This window comes from Pagrus pagrus (assembly GCF_965226575.1).
Source record: "Pagrus pagrus genome assembly, chromosome: 13".
Lineage (NCBI taxonomy): Eukaryota > Metazoa > Chordata > Actinopteri > Spariformes > Sparidae > Pagrus > Pagrus pagrus.
Genome location: NC_140197.1, coordinates 30,458,096 through 30,468,949, shown reverse-complemented (window position 1 = coordinate 30,468,949; position 10,854 = coordinate 30,458,096). Strand labels below are relative to the sequence as shown.

Below are 10,854 nucleotides of genomic sequence, written 5' to 3'. Positions count from 1 at the left end.
TCCCTCTCCGCTTTAAAGGGAAAGTATTTTGTGTATGCACCCTCCTGGCGGACCCCGGCTCGTCTCGTGCCGTCCCTCTCGCCCCCGCCGCCGCCGCCTCTTCACGGTAGGCCGACAAATAATGAAATCCGACATTTATGGAATCAGCTCGGCCGTTATTTCTCCCCGCGTCGCCTTCGAGAGAGAGAGAGTCCGTCGGTACCGCTGCGAGCCCACGGCGGGTCGTCCGGACCTCGCGCAGCAGACGCACCGAACTCTTAGCTAAAATGGTGTCGGGTTTAGCTAAATCAAGGCTTTATCCTCCAGCATCTTAAAGGTAACGATGCGCGCAAGTGCAACAGCTGGATCTAACCTCGGTCCGCATGACGTCCATTCTTCGGTGGGCCAGACGGAAAGGCACGCCAAACTCCATTCACAAAATCTTACATTTCACGACGCTTGCTTTACGCCCACAGTTAAAATAATACTAAGAGGGCCAACGATGTTTTATTGTATTCAGTAATAGTCGCTCATAAATTCGGCATGCATGTAAACACCGAGCAGTGTCCTGTTTAAGAAAAGCTAAACTTTTTCATTATGTGACAGAAGCTGAAGTTGGACTTGGTCTATATTATTTTGAGGGTAAATTAAATGAGAATTTGTTCATAATATTGGAGGACATGAATCTATGGAAAGCAGGAAAATACATATTTTTAATGCATATACATATACACATAATTTAATTTTACAATCACATACAAAATACAAAATGCCATAAAAAAACAACAATAAAACAAATGTGATGTAATTTTTTCACATTTCAAATCCATTTTTCGCCCTCTATTTTTAATTTCACATATTTTCTATGCATGTGAAATTAAACCATTTCTATCAGTTAATTTGTTATTTCGACCCCTCATACACATGAAGCTGAACATCTGTCTAAGTTTCTTCAGAGGTTTACAATGTTTACAATAATAAAACCGATCTCATTAGTGGAGACATCCTGGAAACAGTTACTGTTTATGTCTCAGAGGGTTTAATTAACATCAGGACGGGACACTGACACTGCTGACAGACACACACCTGCAGAAACAAAAAAAAAACAAATGTGTTTTTCATTTTCTTTATTTTGTAGCTGCTTTTACAGTAAATTCAAACCACTTCAAACAAAATAACCATCAAATATATTAATTACAACAATTGGTGTCTTAAATACAATATAAGACTTGGCTTTGCTGTTGATATACATTTATAATTCATAATAATACATTCTAGGAAAAAGAGGCAAATCTGTATGTTAACACTTTTCACACACTTTGCGTCGACACTTGTCTTTACAGTCGTCCATAAGCAGCACAAAAACGTGTGACGTTAAAATGTAAAACGATAAACCAGAATACTTGGTGCTCTTCACGTGAGGTATAACTTATGACCTGCATAACTCTCTATTTGTTTCTAAGTGACTAAAACAAACAGGAAACACGTCTCGTCTACCACAAAATAAAACAGCATCATAAATGTCAAATAGGCAAAATCCCTCTAATGTGACTATCACCGCTTCAACCGCACCGAAATACGAGCAGGAATCTCAAGAAATCAACAACAACAGCAAAAAATAGTGGCTCGGACGTCACAAAAGGAATATTTGAGCATATTTCAACGTCTTCTACTAAGTGCTTCGTTACAAACAAACAACGAGTAAAAGATTGTGAATAAGAACAAAAAGACGTCTGAATAAACAAAGAAAGCTTCAGTGTTTTGGTCTGTCGACGCTTTCAGGGACACAAGTTCATCTTAACCATTTAAAGAAAATAAAGTAAAAAAGGAAAGGTGAACTTTTTCTTAACAAGAACAAAAAGACGTCTGAATAAAGTGATCGAAGCTTCAGTTTTATGGTTGGTTTTGATTTCAGGGACACAATTTCATTGTTTTTACGCGTTCTGTTCATTCTTCCACCCGGCAGGAGACGAAGACGCAGCGGCCATTTTGTCCAAAAACATTACAACAGTTGGTTTGAATGAATCAGTTCAGGTCCGACGTGTCAGTAAACTGACAGCTGGTCAATAAATCTTTTATAAATATCAGTCATCAGTGAGAAACCAGGAATCAGAAACACTTTAGTGTCAGGCTGAGTCGGGGCGATCCTGAAGAGGATGACGACCTCGGGACCAAAATCTGACTCACCATTATTTTCTTCATCGTTTCATCTGTAGATTAATTTCTCTGTTCAATATTTGGTCCAAAAAACATGAAATATTTAAATGGTTTTGTCTGAGCAACTGTCCAGAGCTCAAAGATGAGAAGAATCTCACATCACAGAAGATGGAGCCAGTGAGTTTTTGTGTTTCGGCAGATTTCTAACTGATAAATTGAGCATTATTTAAGATTTATTCATCATTAATAAAGACATGAAGGCCGTCAGCGTGACAGTTCAGATAAAACACGTCAAACTCAGAGATCATCTGTCATGTTTTTATCTTAACTCTACAGATCACTGTGATTTCTTCTGATTTCCAACACCCAAATATCCAAACACCGACGGTAATATTGATTTTCTAACTTCTGCTGACTTGCTGTTAATCCAGCCGCATCACCAGGATATCATGTCAGCAAACCACAGATACGTCCCAGCTTGATATTTGTACCAAACGTGTCATCACGTTCACATTATATGCTCATCAGCTGACTTTCACTGTTTGTGTGTTTTTTAACGGAGACCTGCAGACATTTCCATCTGTGATCGGTATTTCAGGCCAAACCTGATGTTTTTTTAACCTTTACCAACTGTTTTTGTGCCTAAAGCTAACCAGAGCGTAATCACAGAGTTGTGACGAGAGAAACAGAAAATTCAACCTAAACAAACTTAAAGTTGCGACATGAAGAAACGTTCAGTTTGAATTTATCTGTGGTTTTACAGAAACGTATCTGACTTTATTCTGGAGATTGTGTTGCTTTAATCCCACAACAGTGTTTAATCTGGCTTCACTGTAAACAACATCTACGAACACATTTCTGAATAACTTTGATATTTGTGTTCGTCTGATTGTCTTTTTCACTTTGACTGAACAAACTGGGCCCTTAAAACAGGAGCAGCTGAAACCAGAGTGGATGTGGTCCCTCTGTCTGAGCTGTGTGACGGTTAACTCCACACGTCTGACCGTGAAACATCTTCATGATTATTATAAACGGAGTAGATGAAAATGCTACAGAGACTTTTCTGCTGAGGCTTCTGAAATAAATGAAGCTTGTGAAGTTTTGCTGCCGGCTTGGAAATTTAATTTTGTCACATCTGGTCATAAATCTTCCGTCTTCCTCTCTGATGTTTTGTGACAAACTGAAGTGTGTTCTCGCTGATTCACGTCTTATTTAAGTCACCTTGGTTCAAGTGTATGAAGTCTACCGTTACCCCTAAAATAAAGATAAATAAAACATAAAAACATGGTGGATCTGTAGCTGAAGCTCTCGCCCGCTTCTCTCTCACTGCGTCTTCGTGTTCTTCTCTCGCTCGGCGGTGTCGAGGGCGGCCATGTTCTGGGAGGCGGTGATGAGGTGCAGGAGGCTGATGCCAGACTTGAGCAGGCAGATGATCCCGCAGAGACCCTGCAGCCAGTAGAGCCACGCTGCAGCACACACAACACAACACAACTCATTACCACGAGCCGCTCACAGTGGATGGGTTTACTTTAAAGCCTCTGAGACGTTTGGACGTCACGTGAAGAGGAGGAACATCTCACCTGCAGGCTCCTCGATGTGATAGAAGAGGTAGAGCAGACAGAAGAAGAGCTCGTTCCCAGCGCACATCACAAACAGCACCGGCTGCAGGAGAACAAACATTCAGTCAGCTTTTCTACTGACGCTGACATTAACAGAGGTTCAGTGTGTGTGTGTGTGTGTGTGTGTGTGTGTGTGTGTTCTTCACCTTGGATGTGTAGTAGATACGGAGGATGGGGTTGCCGGAGAGGTCGATAGTCTTGTGACTGGCTGATCCCTGAATTGTTGAGCTGAGAAAGAAAAAACATGATGAGAGCTGGTTCTCACGGTTCTAGCTGTATTTTTAGTTCTTGTCCTCGGAGCCAACACGTGCACATATAAGGCCCTCATCAGACCTGGTGTTAACATCCATCCTGAGCGACCACCTGTGATCAGATCTCACTTCCTGCTCTATATTCAGACAAACAGACTCCATGTTTTTACACAAAGACATAGAAGTTCATGTAGAACATTTGCTGAATTTACAAGAAGGCACCGATGATTCAGAATCTGTCGTAGCCGTTTCACAAAGATTGTTAACTTTCTGCTCATGAAACAACTCTTAAAATCACGTGTGGAACTGCGGGAACACTGATGATGTACCTGTGCAGGTGCAGCCAGTGGCTGGCGATGTCCAGACACATGCTGACCTGGAACAGGAAGGTGTAGGAGGGGTAGAGCAGGGACAGGTTGACCAGCAGACACATGGTGGCACAGCGGTCTGTCAGCATGTCCAACATCGCGCCAAACTTGGTGGCTGAAAGTAAAAAATGCAGAAAGTCAGATTAATTTTATCTGAGAAACTCGGCTGTTCATTCTCAGCACGGTTTTAGCAGGTTTAACTCATAAACTATCACAAACTGCTGGAATATTTCCACACGTTTCTTTAGTAAATGACAGTTTTCTCCTTGTACAGATACACAACACTGTCGGCTGGGTTCCATGAGAAAATAAAGCAGAATATTAACATGTATACAAATATATACTAGATGAGCCTCTCCAGATACGTACACTGGTTGAGCGCCCGGGCAGCGTGGCCGTCGAAAGCGTCGAGCAGACCGCTGAGCAGGTAGCAGAAGGTGGCGGGCCACGGGCAGCAGGGCATCAGGTAGAAGGCGATGAAGGCCAGAACAACACGGGCGTAACCTGCAGGTACAGATGACAAGTCACACCTGGATGATGTGTGTAGTAAAGGATTATTCTGCCTTCAATAAACAGACAGGAAGTGAGAGAATAGAGATGAAGGGCGGCAAGTTTGAAACCGCCATGACAGTTTAAGGCTGCACTTCCTGTCAGCTCTCTGCTGTCTGTGATAAAGATGTAAATGAACAAAGTTTCATTTTCACATTAAACTTTCTGTTCAAACCCTGATGTTGGGATAAACATCAGGAAAAGAGCGTCTATTTTTGACTATATATTTTTTATTGCACTTGGTTTTGTTGTCTGTTGTCTGTTCACGTCATTGTGCATCCTGCCGTGTGCGTTGTTATGACATTACTGTCAGGACTTTGACAACAAACAACAAAGTAGATTAATTGTGTGATGCTGATTCTTTTCTTTCATGGTTAGTTGAAACAGTTAGCAGGTGAATAATTGTGGGATTAGTTGGAGCAGTTTTCCCCCAAACCTTTTGATTTGTGACCCCCATAAATAAAAGTCTCCTTCTGTCTCTTGTCATAGTTTTTGGTGATGAGCTGCCAAAGATTGTCTGTTATTTTATTGTATTTGAAGGATTCAGAGGCCTGAACTTCTCTAAGTGTTCAATAGTTCACACTGATGGAAACGTAAATCAGAGGAAAAAGAACCAGATTTAAAAACACATATGTAGATAGACACAAGTTAAATGTGTTTGATCTAATCGCTATATTTGTCACTTTTTTGAATGGAGTTTGGTGTGACACTGTTCTCTCAGCAGCATCCACTGAACGAAGGCTAAAGCTAAGCTAGCTCCCTGTTAGCAGCGGCGGTAATAACTCACCGATTAAATTGGGAACGAAGAGGAAAATGTTGTCCTGCGCCATGTTGGATGTTCGGGGAGGTTCTGTGGTGGAAACTCGTCGTCTTCTTGTTTCGGTTCCGTGTGTTGGACCCGTCCTCTCAGACGAACCGCAGCAGCCTGAAGGTTTGTTTCAGAGACGACTTCCTCACAGCAGCTAACAGTCAAGCGTCAGTTCTCAGACCACAACAACAGCACAACTTCCGGTGGATTTCAGAATAAAAGCGTCATCCTGATCGCGTTAGTGTAACTGAATCTGATCAAATATTATCAATGAGATCTTTCAATACGTGGCACAGTGTCTTCATCTTATTTCTGCTGAATCGTTTTTTGCCGCAGTCAGTATGTCTACTTTTAATACGTGGGCACATTTTTTTCTAATTGTACTTATATACTTTTAATTAAGTTACATTTTTTAATTCAGGACTTTGCAGAGTTACAGAGTATTGTTACAGTGTGGTATTAGTACCTTTACTGAATACTTCAAACACTGTTTATTTTTCTGTGACCGAGTTACATGTTACATTTATAGATGATTTTACGTTACCTTATAAATATGTTCTGTTTGTTTTAAAAAAATGCAATAAGAAGAAGAAACAAGCTTACAAAGCCTACACCATCAACCTAATTCTTCTTCTTCTTCTTCTTCTTATTATTATTATGATCATTATTTCAGCTAGGTTTGCCAACAAAAAACTTCTCTATTCTCAGTTTTTCATAAAAAGTGTGAACTGTACTTACTGTCAGTTAAATATTGCACAAGAAAAAGGCTGTTAATGGAAATATTTTATCTAATGTCTTTATTTAACTTGATGTTTTCATTATATATAGTTTTATAATTTGTTTTAATAATATTTTTTTAAATATTTTTTTAAATTTCTTGTGTGTTTGGCATTCTGCTCACATCAGACATGTAGAGTAAGTCTAATAAAATAAAACAAAATAATAAAATATGAAATAAAATAAAATAAAATAAAACAAAACATTTTTAAATAAAAAAATAAACAAAATACAAAAATAAGATAGAATGTGAAATAAAATAAAAACAAGGGGGAAAAAAACAAACATTTTCAAGTTGTGCTTTTATTTTAAGACCAAATATATATTCCGGTCTGTGTTTCCTGTTTCTGTCCAGCTTGATGACGCCAGCGTCCACAGCGCAGCCGCAGCCCCGGTTGGGTCGTGACGTCATGTGAGCTCCCTCCCAGCATGCAGCGGGGTTTACCGGAAGCAGAGCGGACTTGTCGGTTTGTTTTGGTCGCAGGAGAAAGTTTCTGGATCAGAACCGAAGCCGCTGAGTCTCACATGCGGGAGTAGCTCTCCTCTGCGGGGCCTTGTGAGTCTGTGTGCGGATGTTCTGAAGGGAAGTCGGGATGTTTTCCTCCAACATGGACACAAAGAGACCGGAGATCCCCACCGGGGTCCTGGACGACCTCTGCAGCCGCTTCATCCTGCACATCCCCAGCGAGGAGCGGGACAACGCGATCCGGGTGTGCTTCCAGATCGAGCTGGCCCACTGGTTCTACCTGGACTTCTGCATGCAGAACACGCCGGGAGCTCCTCACTGCGGGATCCGGGACTTCGCTAAGGCGGTCTTCCAGCACTGCCCCTTCCTGCTGCCGCACGGGGAGGACGTGCAGAAGGTCCTGGAGCAGTGGAAGGAGTACAAGATGGGGGTGCCCACGTACGGAGCGATCATCCTGGACGAGTCTCTGGAGAACGCGCTGCTGGTCCAGGGCTACCTGGCCAAGTCCGGCTGGGGGTTCCCGAAGGGGAAGGTGAACGAGGACGAGGCTCCGCATGACTGCGCGGTGCGGGAGGTGATGGAGGAGACCGGCTTCGATATCAAGAACCGCATCAGTAAAGACCGGTACATCGAGCAGAAGATCACCGACCAGCTGGTCCGGCTCTACATCATCCCGGGAGTGTCCAAGGACACCAAGTTCAACCCCAAAACCCGGAAGGAGATCCGGAACATCGAGTGGTTTCCTATCGAGAAGCTGCCGTGTCACCGGAACGACATGACCCCCAAGTCCAAGCTGGGTCTGGCCCCGAACCGGTTCTTCATGGCGATCCCGTTCATAAGGCCTCTGAGGGAGTGGATCAGCCGGCTGAGAGGAGAGTCCACGGACAGCGACGAGGACTTCACCAACACTCCGGGAAAACCCGCAGACAGCCGGTCCAAGTCACGCAGACTCACCGGGACCGAGGTGATCCCGGGAGAGGCCTGGAGCAAACAGAAGCCGGGCCGGACCGTGGGTCAGTACGAGCTGAGAGGGAACGAGAGGAGAAGTCAGGACTCTCCTCACGTCAAGAACAACAACGGCTCCGGCGGCCAGCAGCTGAAGAAGGACGACAAGAGGATCCAACCGCGCCGGCTGCAGGACAGCTTCGACCGAGACCTGCAGAGCTTCTCCTCCAAGACTTTCCTCAACTTCAAGTTCGACAGAGACGCCATCATGAAGTGTTTCGACTTCTGAACCTCCTGATACCGTCCGGACCGGAGCTGCACGACTCATCGATACATCATCCAAACATCATCCAAACATCATCCACATCAGAAGCTGCAGTTTGTTTGTCAGTTTGTTTCCAGACGTTAGAAAAAGTCACTTCGTCACGATTTTAACAGATTTTTCAGTGAAAGTGAGAAACGTGACACAAACGTGATCGTTCGACTCTTCGTGAATCTTTTAATTCTTTAATTTTGCCTTTTTTCTTGCCTTGTTCATCGTGAACGCACATTTACAACGAACAGTGAACGCATCACTAAAGCTTCGCTGTTCGTTGTTGATCATTTTCCCGATTGATCGATCGGTCGTTGGCCCAAACTTTTCCCCTCAGACGACCAGAACCGGAGCTCATCGTTGGACCAAAACAAAGCACCTCGTATAATGTTTTGATAAGATGCAACATGGCTGCACGGAGCTCAGTACGGAGGCCCCGAGAGGACAAAAGACAAACTGAAGGGATCCATTCCAAAAGCTGATGTTTTCTCAGGGTAATCTAAATTTCCTTTTTGTCCCTCCGGGCTTCCGTACTTACCTTAATTGACTGACTTCCTGATCGGGATCTCACGTATTTAAAGAGCGTTTTTACCTCATGAAAATAAATCAGAAGAAAAACAGCGATTCTTTATTTTTATGTTTTTCTGGACTCAAACCTGTGACGGCCCGACTCTGGTCCGCGGGCCCCACGTTGGGCGGACCTGCTGTATTCACACACAACATGATCGGGAACATGTGGAAGCTGCGATGTAACATTTCTAAATTCATTTACCAATTTTAATGCACGCATGTTGAATGAAAAGTCAAATATTGAATTAAAACGCTCAAGAATCTTAAAAATATGGTCACAGGTGTAAAAAAAGACCAGCTAACGATTATCTTCTGGATCGATCGATCAGCTGTTCGATCTATAAAATGTCGATCAGTGTTTCGTCTTCAGAAAGAAACCAGAAAACTGATATCAGAGAATTTGACTTTTTGTTTCAGTAGCTGACGACCGACCGACCAATCGATCGATCGATCGATCGTTGCTGCTCTACTTCTCACATCTTCAGCATCATTTTTACTTTTCATCTCTGATTGTCTAAATTCATGCTTCACTCTGTCGGCGGCTAAAAATGTGTCTTTTAAAATTAAGAAAATGAAAAGTCCTCAGGTGACAGTGAAGCGTTGTGAACTAGTCCTTTAAATTGATCAAATATATTGATTTTAAGATGTAATGATTAAGATGTCGATCGGTTCCTTCAGTCTTCACACTGGGTCCTGAAACTGTTCTTGTTCTGAGTGTTATCGGCTTCAGTTTAAAGATAATGCAGATACGATCCAGGATTGTTGGAGGTGGTGGAGTATTGATCTGTTGTGTGGAAGATGAAAGACGCCGATACTGAAAATGAAATCGTTACACCAAAAATAAAAATGAAAGTTGATTGACAAACTGTCAGTGTGAATGTTTAAGACGCTGACGTCAGAGTTTTGATGATCAATAACTGATCAGGATGTTTGCTGATGGTCGCTGCAGCTCCGTGTGTCACTGAGGTGTCAGTCGGTTTGTTTGTGTTGTGGTTGTGTTGTTGTTGTTGTTGTTTCACATGTTGAACTCCAGTTGATTCTTTCGCTTCAATGAAATAAAGTTTTTCACTAAAATAAAAAAAGTGTGCGACTCAACTTTCTATCACAGAAACATAAAAAAAATTAATTAAATAAATGTAGTTCAGTAAAAAGTACAGAAGTATGAATTGGATAAACTTAAAGGAGCAGTTCACCCAAAATGTAAACTCAGCCATCATCTACTCCTGATGATATAAAGTCAGGCTCAGCCATCGTCTCCTCCTGATGATATAAAGTCAGGCTCAGTCATCGTCTCCTCCTGATGATATAAAGTCAGGCTCAGCCATCGTCTCCTCCTGATGATATAAAGTCAGGCTCAGTCATCGTCTCCTCCTGATGATATAAAGTCAGGCTCAGTCATCGTCTCCTCCTGATGATATAAAGTCAGGCTCAGTCATCGTCTCCTCCTGATGATATAAAGTCAGGCTCAGCCATCGTCTCCTCCTGATGATATAAAGTCAGGCTCAGTCATCGTCTCCTCCTGATGATATAAAGTCAGGCTCAGTCATCGTCTCCTCCTGATGATATAAAGTCAGGCTCAGCCATCGTCTCCTCCTGACGATATAAAGTCAGGCTCAGTCATCGTCTCCTCCTGATGATATAAAGTCAGGCTCAGTCACCGTCTCCTCCTGATGATATAAAGTCAGGCTCAGTCATCTTCTCCTCCTGATGATATAAAGTCAGGCTCAGTCATCGTCTCCTCCTGATGATATAAAGTCAGGCTCAGTCATCGTCTCCTCCTGATGATATAAAGTCAGGCTCAGCCATCGTCTCCTCCTGATGATATAAAGTCAGGTGAAGTCTCGTAGTCCACAAACATTTCTGGAGCTTCACAGTAAAACAGAGTTGCAGCGTTCTGCTGAACACCTGAAGCAGCTGGAGATGATTTAAAACGGAAAAAAAAAAGAAAAAAAACCTCCATTAAAACTTTGCAGAATCAGCTGTTAGCACTTCCTGTTAGCAGTGGACCTGTGGACGTGCAGACAACTATCACTGGATCACTGTGATACTGAG

General features: G+C 42.8%; 2 protein-coding genes across 2 annotated transcripts; one reads left to right on the top strand and one right to left on the bottom strand.

Moving 5' to 3' along the window:
• The first annotated feature begins 52 nt into the window (after positions 1-52).
• dcp2 (decapping mRNA 2) lies at positions 53-9,876 on the top strand. Its single transcript, XM_084370363.1, has 2 exons — positions 53-106; positions 6,864-9,876. The coding sequence occupies exon 2, from the start codon at positions 7,102-7,104 to the stop codon at positions 8,206-8,208; it is 1,107 nt and encodes a 368-aa protein (XP_084226489.1). The 5' UTR covers positions 53-106; positions 6,864-7,101; the 3' UTR covers positions 8,209-9,876.
• On the bottom strand, positions 1,092-5,902 carry cdipt (CDP-diacylglycerol--inositol 3-phosphatidyltransferase (phosphatidylinositol synthase)). Its single transcript, XM_084370364.1, has 6 exons — positions 5,711-5,902; positions 4,744-4,878; positions 4,336-4,489; positions 3,902-3,983; positions 3,717-3,798; positions 1,092-3,602 (listed from the first exon to the last, which is right to left on the bottom strand). Exons 1-6 carry the CDS (start codon positions 5,751-5,753, stop codon positions 3,460-3,462), a joined length of 639 nt encoding a protein of 212 aa, XP_084226490.1. The 5' UTR covers positions 5,754-5,902; the 3' UTR covers positions 1,092-3,459.
• Positions 9,877-10,854: the final 978 nt, after the last annotated feature.